The sequence below is a fragment of the Pagrus pagrus genome (genome assembly GCF_965226575.1).
Source record: "Pagrus pagrus genome assembly, chromosome: 7".
NCBI lineage: Eukaryota > Metazoa > Chordata > Actinopteri > Spariformes > Sparidae > Pagrus > Pagrus pagrus.
In genome coordinates, this window is record NC_140191.1 from 5,158,999 (window position 1) to 5,178,191 (window position 19,193).

Sequence of the window (19,193 nt, forward strand, 5' to 3'; positions counted from 1 at the left end):
TCATAACAGAGAACTAAGTAAAGTGTAATTAACAATACATTTGCCATGTATTAATGATGGTTATTACAAAGTGTAACCTTTATTTTCTTGCTATATTTCAGTTCCTGCATCGTTTTATGTCGTCTGTCTGAGAACAAGTCTTCAAGGCTTCACTGTAATTGTTGTGTGTACGACCAACAAAGAGCTTGAACACGATCTGTGGGTCATGACATGGTTATCTAACACACTGTTCACTGCTTTATCATTTTCCCATAAAGCCTCTTTGTAAAAACTTTCTATCACTCAGTGTTTCCTGGTAGTTTTAGCCTTGGCCACTGCAAACAGCCTGGCTACTGTCCAAAGATAAAAACAACAGTAATAATCCAAATTTGACCTGTAGACCCCAATTTCAGTGCTGTGAAAGGCAGAGTGAAACACCTGGTTGTGTTGATACGTAGGCAGGTTTTGTTAATTACTGATCTGGTAGAAAGATTTTTAATTTATTTCCACTGAGTGAATTCCCGTCTCTTCACTCTTGTTTTACCTTTTCTGTCACTGCCTCCTCCCTCAGGATCGTTTCTTTTTATTTCCTTTTTTTTTTCCACAATCGTTCCAGTCGTCTCTTCCTGTTTTTGGTCGTGCGATGGAAGTTGCGCCTCCTTTTTGTGCTGTGACCGACCGAATATCAGAGTGAGAGTGAGCTTCATAAGAAACCAATCTGAGGATGGAGTCGTTTTTCTACAGCCGTGTGCAATCAGTGCTTATTTAAGTATGTATTAAAGGTGCACTATGTAGTTTTAGGGAGGACATTTTAATGAGAAGATCTTCTTTGAATGATTGATTCATTGTTTTCATTACTGGATAAACTGAATAAACAAATTTGAAAATACATATTAATATTCTGAGTTTCTTCTCCAAAGCTACATAGTGCCCCTTTAAAGCAATTAATTAAACAAGTAATTTCAAATCTCTGTGTAAATATTTATGACTTATATGAGAAACAAAGTTAAAGTTCTGATAAAAGTATCCTCGGGGCTCATTTATTTATTAAGTTCAACACTCAAAAAGAATAAAACACTGAACCCTGTCTGCTTCAAAAGGGAAAGAGGAGCACACAGAAAAACAAACAACAAAAAATCTCTCGTGTAAATTTGCCAAAACTCTTCGAGCTTTGGCAGAAAGATGTTTGTTTTTAAGTCGAGCCACATCGCTCAAAGTAAAGATGCCAGTTGAAAAAATATGCTCTCAGGGCCTTTAAATGGGAGGAATAAAGCATAGCCTGCATTTCAGCCGACACTCGCACATCACGTCTTCGCTTGATGGATTCACTGGGATTTTAACGTGACCTTTTCGGGTTTTCAGACAGCCTCTCTAAATCCTAGAACAACCCCTCCGACTCCGGCTCCGTCTGATGTCTTTTCCCCCATCGCAGAGCACCTGGAAGGAAAACAAATGATTTCCTTCCCAGTTTTAATCATGCATGTGTCAGACTCGGAGTTCAGGCAATTCTTCCTCTTCATTGCTCTAATGAAAGATGAATTATTGGAGTAGTCGTATTAAACACCCATCCGCATCACCTGAGTCTCATGACAAAACAATAAGTTATGTCTTCGGCACCCGGAGAGTGATGAATGCGGGTCAGAGTGAGTAGTTTCGTGCCAGAACAAGCTGTGCGCTCCGTTTGAAAAAGTGACGCCTCGTCCAGAAATGGTTTCTATAACGATGGGAAAACGTTTAAAGCACCTCAGCTATTTCACAACCTTTGCCAACAAAGTTATTCAGCTGTGAATTTTCTGGCAACTTAATCCCTCTCGTATAATGAAACCTCCTCGCTTGTCTCATTCCATTAGATTTAATATTTTAAGGAGAGACACTACAGGTGAGCGGGGGAAAGTTTTAACTGGTTATCACCGTGAAACTTTCCCCAGTCGACTACTTTCATCAAAACTATTATTTTTTGCATTAAAAGTTTTCTGTAATTTAATGTTTTGAGATGCAAACGCACATTAACTAATTAAGTATCTGCTAGTTTTGAACACATTCCCAGAACAGAAATGTGAACATTGTGTGAAGCCAGGTTGAAGTCAAAGGTTTCGACAGAGGGAATCTCTCTTCATCGCTCCATAAATCATGAAGATGCTGGCAACAGCCTTGAATTTTTTGCCATGTTTTAGGAATTAAATGTTAAATAAATCAGTCAATGAATGAAATATGAACAACCGCCCTGTACGAATCCGCAGAATATAGATAATACAAGTGGAAAGTTTGGTGTATGTGCGAGCCGCTGACGTGGAGTTTGAGAAAAGACTCATTTCTGCCTCTAAATATATGTAAGATGATAAAAAATGGTGAAAACATTTTAACTTGTTGATTACTTACATTAAGACAGTTAGTTTTTGTATAACACATTTTATGATATGTTGTTTAAATATGTGAATGAGGGTATATCATTAAATATGTGCTAACTATGGAGGATTGAAGGTGCCAAAGTCAAAAACAAATAATAAATACATAAAATATATTCATTAAACACACCAAAAATACATTTAGAAGTGAATACATTTTAAAATGTAGACATTGATTGATATTTCTGTTTTAATTTGCCTCTTTATTTACTTGACTTTGTATTTATTCCTATTTTTATTTACTTTGCAGTCTGATTTTGCATTTTACTTATTCATTTTTATATTGATTGATTTCTGTACTTATTTATATATTGTTTTGCCTTGTTGCATTTTAAAAATTAATATACCTACATTAATTTTTAATATAAGTTTCGGTGCATTTCATGCCATATCATTTATTTATTTATTTGTTTGTTTTAGAAGTTTGGCATTTTCAGTCCTCCATAAATTAGCACACATTTAATGAGACAGAGCTACATTTATATTTTGTTTTATTTTCTGTGCATTTAATTTCATACTTACATATATTTTGAGCCATTTCTCTCTTTTTTTTTGGCAACCTCAGTTCTCCATACAAACATCCAGAACAGAAATCTGAACCAAAACAACACGTACATGTGGATCTGTTTTCTTTCCACTCGTCTGAAAAAAAACATGTTACGGAAGCAAAACAGCCAAACACTGCATGATGAAATGTGTTTCCCGCTGTAGCGTCTCTCCTTAATAATGTAGGAAATCTGGCCAATTTAAATGATATATCTGAAGTACGCCTCATAATGACCTGAGTTTCTTACTATTAAAACAATGTGAACACTTCCTGAATGGTCTCTTCGTCCCCGCTGTCTTTAGTGAATATCCCCACAGCGGCCCATAAATAAAGATGCTAACAAATGTCTCCCGGGGACGTGTGCCTGGTGCTCTTATTTATTCCAAGAGGCAATTGCATCTCTCCTGATACCTTTTCCTTACTGCCAACGGCAAAGGTATGCAGGGAAGTGTGCAGAGGTAAACAAGGACAGCTCAAAGTCTTTGCATGTGTCCCACTTCTGTGTGCCCGGGTGAATCTGTTGTGAAGGTGAAGCTCGGCAGCGCTACGTGTCCCGACTTTAAAACCGAATCAGACGCTCCATAAATTATCACCAGTCAGACAGATTTCTCAAAAACACTGACATCCAGGTATTATCTTTATTAATCAAGAAATGGGCTTCACATTCGACCTGAATGTTCATCTCATCACCACCTTTTTTGTGATTTGAATAACCTGACAAATCTGAAATCTCAACAGCTATTCAGGAGCTGGAAACGAGGGAAAGGCGACCGAACGCAATGGGCTGAACTTGCAAAACTGTCCGTCTTTACAAGAAAAAAATAATTTGATATGAAGGCCCTTTAAAATACCTCGCGGCTGCAGAACAACAGCTTATTTCAAATTCCAAAATGCTGCATTTATTAATATGAAGCCTTCTGGGGAAAAATAAAAAACTGCTCCCGAAGTTTTTCACTTAACAGATCCCAAAAGATAGTTAAGTCATTTTAAAAAACAATTACCTGAGAAGAAAATATTTTTTTAAGAGAGCGTTTTTTTCTCTGAAGCTGGCAAAAACACACCAAATTTTCTTGACTGCGAGCCATATCAGCCGTCCCCTGCTAATAACGTTTTAGTCTGCTTCACTGAGTCCAACTGTGTTCCGCTAGTTTTCATATTTTATTTCATCCTGGCTCTGTGTTTTGCTGCAGCGTTAAACCGAGCCTGCTATTTGTTCTCCTCACAGAGCCAGGCCTTGGCCCACTACAAGGGGACCAAACATGCCAAGAAGCTAAAAGCCCTGGACGCTCCGAAGAGTAAGCTCAAAGCCTCAGTGGTCACCAAGGAAACCGGCAACCAGGAGATCGCCAAGGGCATCAACACCTCGCAGGTCCCCAACGGCACTGACAGGAAAGGTTTGTGTTCTCCCGCCTGCTGCACATTCCCCGACACATGTTTCTTTGTTGTTCTTTCTTTGTGCAGCTGCTCTTCTGTGGGGAGCGAACGTTGGACCCGGCGAACGCACCTTTTTTTTTTTCGATTTGCTGAACACAAACACGCAATCACTCCAGGAGTTGGATGGACTCACTGTTGATTATATCAACCCTGTGCTGGCTGGTTCGCCAACGGGCCGGCTGCCTACTCAGTGCTCATATATCGAATTTGCGGAGTTGGGAGATCTCTGCAGGACACAGGCAGACATAAGAGGGATGAAGTAGGGCCTCAGCATGCTTCAAACAAAGTGCTCGTGGGATCAACAAGGCTGCGTTTAGCGCCGTATGAAAAATCTGTCTCCCTCGTTCACTTGAATGGCAAGAAATGAAGGGTTGTTGTGAGGCTGCTATGTTAACCTCGGATAATGATAAAAACCTAAATTAAGGCTGGCAACCTGGTGCTTCTCTCTGAGACGTGAAAATGTGACCTGAGCTTATCTGGATGAGTGCAACCTTTCTGTCTGCGGGGGTGTGCAGAGGTGGGAAGTAAAAAGATTTCATCGCTGCACTAGATTATACAGATAACTTTTTGCTTTTACTCCCTCCATTTTAACACACATAGCTCTACTTTCTACTCATTACATTTTGAAAACAGGCTCCTTACGATCAGTTATTTTTATTTTGCATCACCACAAGACTGATTTCAACCCGTCAGTGCACATGATGCACGGCAGACGAAGACGAAACGACATAACAAGACAGAGACGGAGACTCGAATGGGGAGAGAAGGCGCTCAGTGACGAAGGCTCAGGTTCAGTTAGTTTTGCAGAAATGGCCGATAGAAACGTCCTTCAGAGGGATATTTTTCACTTTTATACTCTGAGAACATTTCAGTGCCTCTACTTTCTTACTTTTACTTGAGTAAAGACGTTAGATCAGTACTTCGTCTTTCCTCACACAAGTATCTGTACTTCTACTTGAGCAAAGAATGTGTGGCACTTTTCTTGCTTGCCACCACAAGTGACAGGTCCAAAAGACATCAACAATCTGTCCGCCGAAGAGCCAGAGTGAAAGTTTTTGTGACGTCTTTTTAACGCTCAGTGTCACGTCCAGGTGACGTCCGTGCAGAGCTCGAAACGAACCTTTTCATGACATCATTTTCAGACGTCCTGTAAACCTCTGTTACAGACATCCAAAGGACGACTTCTTGCGGTTTAAAAGCAGTTTTTATGATGTCTGTCTTCGGCTCACTTCAGACAGACCTCAGGCACTCCAACTTTCCTCCTTGGACAGGAGGAAAGTTGGAGAAGGAGACACGGTGCCGCAGGTAGGAATCAAAACTGCCTTTTTCAAAATTGTTCCATTTACAGTAATGACCGGACTCAAAAGCTTAACCGAGGCCCGTCTCGTCTTCATTTACTATCAACTTTATGAAAACCACGTTTTCTTGGCAAGAGTTGGAAGACCAAAACATGGTGTTCAATAAAATGGATTATGAAGGCTGCTGGCGAGCGACTGAACCAATGATTATACTCTGTTTTACTGACGATTTACAGTGTCAGACCTTTTTTTTTTGTAGATTCAGGGCTGTATAAGCTCCATTTTTAATTGTTATTATGCAAATAACCCTGATTCCATGGAAGATTTCTGAAAATGTTCCTAAAAGTCTGTTTCAGCCGCGTCATGTTATTGTAAATAATGGAATAATATTGAAATAATTACAATAATGGCAATATGATTAGTTCAGATGTTGAACCATACCGACTCTTTTAGACTGTCACAGTCGCCCCGCATAAGAAATAGTTGAATCTGGATCAACTTTGCCACATCGTCATCCTATGAATGTCTGTTCGCCCCCCAAATATGCAGCTCATTCAGTCTGGGAATTTGTAGCATGTAACAGCAGATCTCTACCGTTTCCTTCGCACTTGTAGATAAAATGATTGATGCTTTGCAAACTTGTAAAATCCCGTCTCAAAGTATTAGACTTGTAAGCCGTCAGATGCTTTAAGCTGTTACTCCAGGGTCATATTTCATATCATCGCTTGCACCTAAAGCAACTACAACACAGTCACACATCCATTTTTTTTTTAATTCTGAGCTGTTGTCAGTCCAAATCCTTTTCTGACGGGGGACTTTGGGAGGATTTAACCTTCACGAAGATGTAAAACAGAATAGCTTTATTGTGAGACCGGCGTGTATCGACTGTGGCCTTCACACAACGTGTCACGACAACCGAGGCTACAACCTGAAACTTATTTCTCAACTTTTTTCGTGTTTTGTAGAGTTTTTATTTTTCTTACTCAGTGCACCTTGGACTGACAACTGTGGTCTCAACCTGTACTTTTGTCACTTTTTGATTATAACATCATGAATGCTTTTTGAGGAGAGTCGGTCAGAAAGAGTGTGTCCGGTAGGCGACTTGAGGGGGAACGATGAGAAACTCCACCCCCTTTGTTAGCAAACTGATCACAGTGCATCCCCCTTTTTAATCAAGTCAGACGGATACATACACAGACAAGAGACGGGACGAGGCAAAACACAACAGTCGGAGAAAATAGACAGCAAAAACGAAACTTTTAATCAAGAACGGAGTCTCAAATCCGCAACCTGAATTCAAGTTATTGACACTCTCAGCACTCAGAGACGAGCTGGTTTATGCGGGTTCATGAAAAAGTACGTCCTGCTCTGGTCAGCAGTCAACATCACTGTAAATAAACATCTGAGGATGGAGGCGACCTCCGCAGATCGCCGCTGCAGCAGGTTAAATCCGCTCTTGAGCTCTCCTCCCGTCAGTGAACAGCTCCTGATCAGAGCAGAATCCGACGTGACTCTGGGTGATTACATATTGTCCATTTAAATTCTGCTTTTTGTAATGCTACTACTTCCCACATGTGCGGGAGGCCTCAGAACAGGTGGAAACACTTCTACCTTTAGATGTCGTTGGATGACAAACGATCATGTACGAGCTTGCGTTCTTCAGGTCGATGGCAGCTTGTGAAAACGTTGCAACTCGTAGAACCGTTTGCTCGAGAAGTATTGCCGCCTATATTGAATTTGTACTTTGCGTTTGCCTTTTATTCCATTTTTGAATTTACTTTTTTTTTCTGGCACACATTGCCGACTGTGTGTAACTTAATATTCATCACACCGCAGCCAGGTGGCTGTTTTAATCTGGTTATATCTCAGCCAGGTGTCTGCTGAAAGAGATTCTCACTCTCGGCGGAGCGCCTGCTTTATAACACGTCGGAAAAAAGTAAACAAAAAGTAACTGCAACTCTCCACAACAGCAGACAGGAACCAGATGCAGATTATTTCAGATGATTTCTATCTGCTGTGTTTCATATTTGGCTGTGCGGAGGATAACGTCTTTGGCAACCGAGAGCGGCGCAGAGCAGCGCCGCCTCCTCCGCCTCCTCCAGTGTAATATTCTTTAAGCTGCCTGTTATTGTGTCATGAAATTGGCCCAATGAAAGTCTTCAACTTTAACTGTAACAATAGAGGGATTGGAAACACATTGAGCCGTCGCTCTGGGATTAATTTCACCTATGTTTTCGCCCAATGTTCCACTAGTATTTAAATTAGGAGCACATTTCTGGAGCACAGTCTGTACCGTGACCCATTTGCTGAGTGTGACCTATTCACGCCTGAACTTTAAAAAAGGTAGCTTCAGGTGGAAATGCAAATATTTAAAAGGCGGTATTCACTACATGTCAAAGAGGGAGAGGTTCAGGTTTGATGATTTTGGCTCATGTGATGTTTTTTTCCCCCTGTTCAGTTCAAAAGCAGGTGAGAGAAACGGTATTAACACGTACTTAATTCTATATATTTAACCTCACATATGCTTGTGTTTATGTAATATTAAGAGCTTCACACCTGGCAGCAGTCTGTCTCGCACCCCGCAGAGCTACTGAGCCGCCATACAAATGTCAAACCATTAAGTGGAGCAATTTACACTCGAACTTCCCAGGAGCTAATCCACGCTGTCGACATTTACCGTAAGAGAGCTTCTTCAGGGGAGACGTACGTGATGCACCCCTCCGGCTGCCATCTTGGAGGTCTTTAGGTGTCAACGACGGTGGTCTTAAAAAAAAAAATCTTCCGTGAATTTCCACAACAACAAATTTACAACGTGGCCACATTTTATGCTGTTTTTTAAAGGGACCTTTACCACGACTGAGCTTAAACTCTGGTACGTATGTGTGTCGTTAACGGATGAACGTAAACTGTAACAATATTAAGAGTCGAAGAAGTATTTTGTATCTCAGACAGAAGCTAATATACTTTAATATTTAGCACCGAGCCTGTGTTCACGCTCACTGCTGCTGCTACTGTGCATTTAATTTAATTTAACTACATAAAAAGATGTGAACTATGTCTCGGAAAGCTCAAGGTTCCCACAGCGCATGAACACCACACTCATTCACTAATTAACCAGCCATATTTTCAATAAAAAGAAGCGTCACAATATCCTTTTTTATAAAGATCATGTCAGCTAGTTATTAATTAAGTGTTGAAAGAGATATGCGCCCTTACAATTTGTTTAAGGGTCAGCTTGTACATCTAAACTGCATATTAGAAGCTAACAGTGACTAGATTAAGACCCAAAGTGTCTAAAAATTGGATTAAATAAAAACATCATGAAATAAATATTCAGATAAATAAAAACAGACAAGATACATAGCCAGAAAATTGTGAAATAATCAAATAATTGTTTGGGATGTTCGGGTCATTACAATGAAATGTTAGTTCATCCTGCTTCTCTTCAGTCTACTGCCAGCTTGTCTGTTTTCATTTCACAACACATTTTTCCATTTATTTCATAATCCCGCCTGTCATCGCAGAGTCTCCGTCAGTCAGGCAAAGACAAACAGGACGGAGCCGGCGCTGTGATTGGCTGTTTGTTTATTCAGACAAAAAGCAGCAGGCGGTTGCATAACTGCCCCGTCGACGAAACGTCAGGATGAAATGTGTTCTTACGGGATGAAGTGATCACTGGTAAAGGATTAAGTTGTGAAATAAGCAGACTTAAAAACAAAAAAAGACGACGTTCAAAAGTAAAAACAGATGGAAGGAAACAAAAGTCTGCTGTTGTGGAAATAAGAGACATTAAATTGTGCTGTTCAAATTATGTTTTTGTCATTATATAATTCATGTGATTAATTATTTCAGAAAGTCTTATTTATTTGATTTGGAAACAGGAGTTGCAGCGGCTGAAGCTGGAGTAGAAATTTTAGCAAGACAGGATTTATGATGTAAAGGGAGGTGACAGCTAATCTGGCAACTTCTCACAAGATTATTTTCCTTATTTCAAAGATCATTTACGCCACCGCAGGGCCTTCTTCTTGCTTAGTTTGTTGGATGCGTATTTAGCTCTGTGTCCAAGCTCTGTAATGAAGCAGGGATGTATATTCTGCATAACACGTCCTGTGTGTGTCACGCTGGAGCAGATAAGGTGGATGGCAGGCAGGAAAGTCAATGGAGAAGGATTTAGAGGATTCAGGATCAACGCATGGAACAGACAAACACGACAGGATCAGGGAAAATACAACAACGGGCTCAAGGAAACACAACAGATGACTGAACTGAAGACTCGACTTAAATACAAACTAAACTAACAAGTGGATGAGGAGCAGGTGGAGCGATGCAGAGTAACACAGGTGACGGGAATGAGTGGGAAAAAATCCAGGAACGAGCCGAGCTAATGAAGGAGAGGCAGTGCAGGTGTGGATGGAAAGCAGACTGGGGAGGAAAACAGGAGGGAAACAGAGCAAACAACAACACATTAACCAAGAAAGGCGTGTGTTTTTCCTGGTGAGCATCCACAGGATTGATTTTAGAGGGGGGGGGAGTCGTATCGAGGTAAGTTTGGGTCAAAAAAATGAATTTGGTGACAAATATTTGTTGTGTTGCATCTTTATTCCAGCGCTCTGAATTTAAAATGAAGAGAAAACTCTCAAAGTCTCACTCAGCTCATGCTGTGCAGCCAAACAGCAACAAACCAAACCCCAGAGAATGATTTCTAAATTCTTGAGGAAAAAATGTGTGTAGATGTGCAGCCGTGATGCAACATGCTGGTCGTAATGTGATACCGTCAGACAGAAAGGAATTAGATGATTTTTCTATCTTAAAGCTGCTACTTAAAGGAAATTAGAGAAAAAGGGGTAGTTAAGGGTTTAAAATCCCAGCAAAGTGTATGATTCATATGTACTGTATTGACATTTCTACAATATGTGGCACATCTAGTAAACATTACATGTATGTGAGCTGAATTCGATGTCGGGAAGAGATGGTGAAAATGGCTGCCAAGCGAGTGACCACTGTTCTAGACTGCGTTCTGACATTCGTAGGCATGATGCTGTAGTTTTAATGACGCTTCAGGACGTTTACCAGCTGTGTTTGTGGTGACAAAACCAGGTCATGTAGGCCCGAAACATCTTGTTCAAACCCTAATCAAGTGGTTTTGTGTCTAAACCTAACCACAACATAAATTTATGTAAAGTTTCAACATATCCAGGGTTTGCAGTGAGGTTTCTCTTCTTGTGATTGGGCTGCTGATGCTCCAAACCACCAAGGCAGATTTCTAATAGTGAAAACCTGCCTCTGATTCTGTAGTATAGTATAGTAAAGGTGGGTTCAAACACTGACCTCCTCCCACTCACCGGCACTGAGATCCCCATCTGTAATGGGCTCTAAACAGCCCTGACATAAACATTTACTCACAAAACATACAAACACACACAATGATAAACACGTTACACACAGACGGAGACCTCTGAGACCTTCAGCAACACGCCGTCATAAGCAAACAGACAAACGGCTATTAATCATTTCAGTGGCTTTAGGAGAAAAAAAAAACCCGGCAGCACACTTCTACACCATCTCTCTATCATATCTACAGTGAGCGGGGGCGGCGGTTTGTCACGAGTGGCACCGGGTAATGAATATTAATGTGCTCAGATGTCAGAAGAATTAATTGTCGAGGCGGGTAAATGCTGCATTATCTGCAAGGCTGAAGTGTTTGACGGTATATCAGCGGCACGAAAACCGGCTCTAATGAAAAGCTGAGTTCGGGAGGAAGAGTAATGGCCGTAGTGAGAGGAGGCAGGAAACAACAGGGAGGCAGAGCTCTGTTTGCTTTCTCGGAGTGGGCCGTCGATGGGTTTGTTTTTGCTCTGAACTCGCCAGCGGAAACAATATTGGTCAGTGATCGTTTAATTCCACAGCGAAACACACCCGATGCTGAGAGCGCTGTGCACGGTAGATGCTTAGTCGTATCCTGGTTGTGTCATTTAAGAGCTGCTCTGTAATGAGGTTTAATCACTTCATTAACAGTGAGTGTTTTTTTTTTGTCCTGAGGGCTTTTATTTTGTTGGAATACACTTTAAAAGTATCTGCTTCCTTTTATATTTTTCAACTGAATTAATTCTTTGTAATAAATTGTTTAATGAGTTTTGAAAATGTGAAACTGACTCAATTAAGTTCTCTGCACTTGACAAAACAAGTTCAACGAACTTTAGATATTTGGTTTGATCAACAACTGTTTAGCTGTCGTGACGCTCGGCACTTTAGTTTGAAGAGCGAGAGAGGAGAAGGCTGTCTGGAGGGTTTTAACTCTCAAGCAGTGCATGCTGGGAAGTCTGCTTTTATCCTTGATATCTTTCCTTAGAAACTTAAAACAGCTCTGAACTCCTACAGCTCTGTTGGACTCATGATGGACAGTTTGAAAAAAAAAAAAGGTGGATGAAAACTGATGCGGCAGAACCAGACGTACCGTCTCTTTTACTCCACACATTGTTATTCCTCGTCAAAACCTGGTGCCTGCTTTAACAGAAATGCAACTGGACTACTGACGGAGATTCAGGTGTGCCGACAGCTGATGTAGCCGAGCCGCTAGTCTCAAGCAGAGATGAAGAGCGATGCTTGAGGTAATTAATCAGACGCCACCGAGCTCCCGCTGGAGCCGCGAGAGGCTTTAGATCATAGACTGCATTAAACATGGGCGTAGTCTCCGTGATGTCGCCCTTAGGTTTCAGAAGAGCCATTGTGAAGCTCAGTGTGGTGGCTCTCTGCCTGACTACGCCTAACTACCAGCTGATCCAAATGGCAAAGAGGTGGAGCTATAAAGCCTGGTTGCTGACGGCTAGCTACACAGCTAGTAGCTAGCTTAAATGAGTGAGGTATAGAGCCCAAAACAGTTTTTTTTTTTATCAGGCTGTAAACATGTTCATTTCTGCTTTAAACTTGGGTGTTTGAACATGGGGCCTTGTGAACATTGACTCGCTTTTGGAGGCAGCCTCGAGTGGCCATTTGAGGGATGGCAGTTTTTGGCACTTCCACATTGGCTTCATTTTTCAGTCCCAGATGTTGCCTCTTGGTTAAGATACCCCTAATCTTTTTCCAGACATTTTTTTTAGACATCGATGTGTAAAAAATTGGTGGAGGTCCCCTTTAATTCAAAGAGGTGAGTAAAAGAGATGTTAAAGTCAGGCAAAATGGACACAAGACAAAGAGTTGGCAGGTTATAAAACAAAAAGCAAGCTTTAATAACGAAGCAGACGTCCAAAATGAAAGCAATAAGAAAACACAGGCAAAGGAGAATCCAAGAAAAAACAGACTCATTCAAAAAAGTGAGGACAAAGCCAAACAAAAGCTGGAACAAGGACGACACAAGAGGACCAGGGAACAGACAAACCAAAGAAGAGTAAAGGAAAAATCACAGACTTAAATTCACATGGGCTGATGAACCAACAAAACACAGGTGAGCAGGAAAAAGACAAAGGCAGGAGGTGAAAGTAAAACATGACACAAGAGGAAAAAATCTACTAAATAAATCAGGAAGTGACTCGAGCAGAAACCCAAACCGTGACACTGAAGTAACATTTCATCTTCAGGCATCATATTTCCATTTCTTTTTTTCTTCTAGCGTATTATCTCTGGAAAATCACTGTACCAACAAAAAAACAAACTGCTTGTGTGCAACATCAAAACAAAGACGACTCCTTACGCGACATAATGGGAGAAATTATTCGTGAAATGAAACTTTTCTTTTCGTAATTCTGTCTCGGGGTGCTTTAAGTTGATGTGGAGGGAACATAAGTGCATCTGCGAGAGATAATGAGTCCGTTTGAAAGCGTGTAATCACAGGGTGGATTTCATCAGACGCACCGTCTTCCTTTACTTCATTGTTGAACTTGTTGTGTGTGTGTGTGCTCTGAGATTGATGGACAGCGGGACACAGTGAGATAGTATAGATTAGCCGGATGACTCAGCGGCCGCCTGTCAAGTTTGTGCATGTGTGTGTGTGTGTGTCGGTGTGTCCTTACACCAGCACCGGAGAGAGTCGAGCCAGAGCGAGCAAGGCAAAGAGAGAGAGAGAGAGAGAAATGCCCACAGCACAGCCCGCCATCTCTCAGTTCCAGTCCACTGCCTGAGGAAATGTACCCTGATATTAGCTATTAAAGAGCAGATTGTCAGGGGAGCCATGCCAGCACTGACAGCAGCTGTACAATGGAGCAGGCTGCAGGGAGGCAGCAGGCTAGCTGAGGCTCTCTCCCCCCACAGTCTTCTTTTTTCTTGGGTCTCTATCGACCGCAGCCCGCCTTCCTCCTCCTCCACCTCTCCCCCCCCCCCCAAAAAAAACTTGCTTTTGTGCCCAAGCCTCCGTACGCAGGCGCTGGGTTGGAAAAAGCCCTTACACACAGACGTCGGAGACAGCAGCAAAACCTGATGAGTGTGTGATTAGATTGGCGCCGTACCTGCGCGGCGCTGCAAATGTTCTCATTTGAGGGGATCCTGGACGGGGCCGATGTGAAGCCGCCGAAACTCCCCAACAGAAATTAGGCGTGGACCATTTGCTCTCAAGCGAAATAGGAAAGAGATAAATCAGAGTGAATTCGAATCGGCCGCTCCTGCCGCTGTTAAAAATCCGAGATAAGGTCGCTTTTCTACCCTTCGACAAAAAAAAATAAAAAATACGATTGCAAGCGCCGATGCACTCTTACTTGTGAATGCAAATTTTTTTCACCTTATCAATCTTTTATTCGAGGGATATTCAACCGTGACTCTTTTCTCATTTACTCACTTTGAACGCTGACAAGAGCGAAAGGAGGAGGGGGGGAGAAAAAAAACGTAGACGTTGAATGAAATTTGACAGAACTCAAGAGCCACGAGGGATTTCTGTCCTTTAAGTTGTGACAGCATATAATAAGGCCCAATCATTTTAATTAAAGAGCTTAATCCAGCTTCATTGAGAAAGGTAATCAGATCTCTGGGGAGTCTTGTGATTGCCTGCGAGCCTAAGTGAAGTGGAAGGATTTCAGAGCAGCGTTTTCTCCTCCATCGCCAGAGCAAAATCTCAGGGGAGAGTCAGGAGAGGCTGAGGTACAAATGGAGGGAAGAAAAGAGGCGCTGTCTCTGCTGGAAGGGGTCGCGGTGTCCGTCCTGATCTTCCTTACTCTCCGTTCTCCTCGTCTTTGTTGCCTTCTCCTCTCCCACCCTCTCGATTTCTCTTTAATTGTGTCCCATACTCGATTACTCCCCTTTAATGTTATCTTTCCTCTCACCTTCTCACGGCCCCTCCTCTCCTCCCCTTTTTCTTTCTCCTTATTTCACACGCTCGACTTTCCACCGTTGTTTGCCTCAAAGCTTGTTTACTTTTCCAGATAACTTTCATTTAACTTTTCTCTTTTTTTTTCTCCCCCCCAATCTATCCTCTTTTGTTCTCGTTTCTTATCCTTCCCTTTCTTTCACCTGGCCTCAGTCTCTCCATCTCCTCCTCGCTCTCCCTCCTCCTCCTCCGACTTTGCTGTCGTGCCCCGCTCGCCCATACCAACTTTAGATTGATCACAGTCATTACCTCCATTAATGAGAGGGGATTGAGTTCTTAACTGGGCCTCGCAGAGCCAGTTAGGTCGCTCTGACTGGGGATATGGATTACTGGAGGCTTCCCAGAGTGCACGGCGTCCTAGGCCAGCCAAAGTACACTTTAATCACCTGCCCTTCCAACGGCAAATGGGTCTTTAATGACACCGTGGTAGATGGGTTCACCCCAACACAAGGGCAAATACATGCATGGCTTAACATGGTGTGGCCTCAACCAACCAGGCTTTGTAATAAGCAGACGGATGAAGACTGAGCCGCTCTTGTTCTTGTTGGTTTATTATTGAATTTCTTCACACTTCTATCAGGGCTGGGGATCTTCAGGCCACTCGCAATTCGATTTGATTAAAAAACTATTATTGTCTTGATCCAGCAATTTGTTTGCTATTGATGAATTTACTTATGTTGTCTTTGCTCGTCCTCACCGAAACGTGGAGAAGGAGCCAAGATGGCGTCCGTTTGACGCGACCTGACGCCAAGAAATTCTGCTTCAAACTAAGGATTTAATGTCGATCATAAATTGTGACTTTTATGCATTTCTAAGTGGCGCAAACCTGTTTTATACGATTATCAGACTGTGGACACATCTTGCTTGCCTGGACCTACTTTTTAAGACACAAGCTGACAGCACGGCTAACAAAGTACATTAACTTATAAGATAAGGTGAGATGAGATTCACCTTTATTGATCCCCTGTAGGAGAAATTCAAGGAAACAGTGTGCAAACAGTGACAAAAAGTAGCAGCGCAAGGAAGGAATTACTATGAGAAAAATAAAATAGAATAAAATCAAAACAAACTCAAATAAATAAGATTAAATCAAATAGAAATGCGATATACGCTAGACACATTATGTTTCACCGCGAGGAACGTACAGCCAGGTCTTAAAAAAGGGTTACAGTCAATCATAATGTCGAAAATGTGATATTAAACGTCCAGTTATTAGACTTTTCTGCATTGGGACACGATGTTTTAAGAGAGAATCACAATACATCTAAGAATTAATGTCCCTCGGCACTAACTTCTATCATACATGAAACATATTAAGGAGTTATCCGCTCTGACTTGTGTTAATAGGATTAAAGGAGGGCTTTGCTACTCGCACAAATGATCGAATAGCAATTAAAGGCCTTCTTTTTTTGTTTCTGCGTTTCAGTTTCGTGTTCAACAAAAGGCAGGGAACAAAAGTAATTAATGAGAAATTACAGGGTAACTGAACACTTTAAATACGCCTCAGCTCATTCACAAAGTTTCCACTTTTGTTCAACTTGATTGTTGAAGGCACTTTTCTACAAGAAGCTCGGTATCAGTTTTATCTCGGGGTTGTTGTTGTCGAGACAAGCTGTGTCTGAAGTGTCTTCTAACAGCTGTATAGCTTTATTTGCACGTCATTCAAAGGACTAGTTTGACATTTTGGGAGGGCTTCACAGTTCTTGGCTTGATTGCTGAGAAGATTGATATCACTCTCACGTCTGTGCATCAAGTGTGGAGCGGGAACATTAAGGCGATTAATCTCTATTAAGATATCTGCGTGTGAATGTTGAATCTGCAGGCGAGAGACAAGATTTTGGTATCTGAAGCATTTTGGTTTCCGTTTGTAGTTTGATTAAACTCATGTCTGACTGGGCTTTGGTTGCATTCAGGTAAACAGTCTGTGTGGAGGGCAAAAGAGGTGGAAGTCAATGGCCGAAATGGGTATTATCTGACAATGATTGAGCTTTTAATTAGCTTTTATAAAAAGATCTGCATCCATCTGCGTCTCAAGCTGCTAATCGGACTATAAACTATGATCGCCACATGGAAGGAAAAGTCTCTGCCTGGATATCCGCTGGCTGCACTGCTGCCTTGAATCATTGGGCGTTGGCTCCAGAGGCTAAATCATTAGCGTCAGAGGATAGCCAATGGGTTCACAGATTGGGCTAGCAACTGGCCTGGTTCTGTCCAAAGACAAAAAAAACAATATGGCATCTTGACATGTATGACTTACAGCTGACTGGTTACATCTCGATCGTTTGATCTGTGAACAGAGGAAAATGTTAGTTGTGGTTCCCAAGGAGTTTCATGTGTAAGGGCTTATTTTTGTTTTGCCTTCACGCTGTATTTATGCTAAGCTAATCTCCTCCTGGCTCCGGCTTCGCACAGCTGCACATAGGTATGAATTTTCTCATCTTACTCCGGGCGAGACGGAGAGAAGGCGTGTTTCCAAAAACACTCTCTTTTCTATTAAACACATGTAGAAATACAACAGGAGACGTTGTGGCTACAGCCAAGAGCTACACACAGTGACGGCATGAGGCCTCCTTGTTGCCAGTTTTGCACACTTTTGACCCACACCTGTGTGACTCTTTGATGTGATGTTGACTGGTGTTTAGCAAACTCACACAGGCGCCAGATGAAGCCTGTGAGATGCAGTTAAAAGGCCAGTAAGTGGACTGTGAGGTATGATTATAATAAAGATGTAAAACTACTGATTCCAGGCTGAAGAATGAACTTTCATGCTCGATATTAAAAGTGTTGGAAGGTGTATTTCATCCTCTTCCGGAGGCTAACGATTTCCCACTTCCAGTCTTTGTGCTAAGTTAGGCTAAACAAATCACGGTGCCTTCTCTCCTGAATTCATAAAGACGGGATTGATATTGATCCTCACACTCCAGGTATCAGAGCAAACAAGCTGGCTGCCAAAAAATGTTGAGGCATTCCTTTATAATAGCAGCCGAGCAATTTACTCTCCCCAACTGTTTACTGAATATATAGCAGCTCATGAAGGCAGTTGTGTTTGCAGTTCAAAAACACTCGGTCAGCGTAGAGTCGAGCCTTCGCCAGAGGGAAAAAATCCTCTCGGTGAGAAAATGAGAAAGATTATGCTGAAAAATGAGACCTATTCACAGAAAGAAACTGAAGCAATCTGCGATGATCAGCATGATGACAACAGCGTGGCGCATAATGGATCTCTCACTACCTCTTCATCCTGATAGTGCGTTTATTTTAACTCACTCATGATGAAAACAAAAGCAGTAAAATAACGACTCGCAGGCAAAAAGAAAAACCTCACCTGTTCACACAAACGCCAAACCTTTGCACTTTTTCCTGGAGCCACTGTCGGTCCGGTGACCGTGCCATTGAAAAGCTGCCCAGAGAAGCAGGTGTGATGGCAGCGCTTTTTGGCCGCCGGTGATCGCGGCGAGACCGAGTGAGTTAATCTCTGTGATTTCAGCTTGTTTTGATGCCTGGCACACCGCAGCGGGCTGGGAGTAGGTGGCCGTTAATTGCGGGGAGCAGAGAGGTCGCTGCCGCTCTGCTCGTGGCATAAACATTATTCATCAGGACTGACAGGGTCAGACACTTCAGAAAATAGTTCATGGATTAATTATTGTTCTTGTGGTAATAGCTCGGGCTCCGTGGGACATAATGTTAAGTTACACCTTGGTTGTTCATGGCCGTTGAACAATCGGGGTCAAAACTGATTAATGTGAGAGGTGTATTTAGCTGAATATCGGAAATATGAACATAAATAAAAAAAGAAACCTAATATATTTCAAACCAACACAGTTTTTATGTCTTATTCCTTCAAAGGCTGTCGGTGAGCGTCTCTGGCTCTAGTCTTTGCGGTGTGTCCTTCACCTTCGGCCCTTTTCGGCAGCTTTTCAGCCAGTTGAACTGTTGAATCGTTGAGTCCTCTGCCAGAAAAAATCACTCAGATTGGCTGTTCTGCAGAAATAATCAGTGCATGTGAGGAGAAACAGAAAAAGTAAGGGAAAGCCCTTTCAGCCTGTAGTGTCCATGATATCATGTAGACTGTCACTGTCACCCTGCGATCAACGAAGGTAGACCAAATGCAGGAGACAGCAGGAACAGGAAAACACAACAGATGACTCGACAAGCACTAAACTAACGAGGGGATTGAGGTGCAGGTGGAGAAACACAGGTGAGAGGAATGAGTTGAGGAACCAAGAGGGCAGGGAAGACTTTGA

General features: G+C 42.1%; 1 protein-coding gene across 3 annotated transcripts in view; it reads left to right on the plus strand.

Moving 5' to 3' along the window:
* znf385d (zinc finger protein 385D) overlaps positions 1-19,193 on the plus strand; it is a 96,451-nt gene that overhangs the window by 59,804 nt on the left and 17,454 nt on the right. For all 3 annotated transcript variants that reach the window (XM_084357945.1, XM_084357946.1, XM_084357947.1), the window contains one exon: positions 4,157-4,325. In XM_084357945.1, the coding sequence (XP_084214071.1) occupies positions 4,157-4,325 (169 nt within the window). The remainder of the gene's footprint in view (positions 1-4,156; positions 4,326-19,193) is intronic.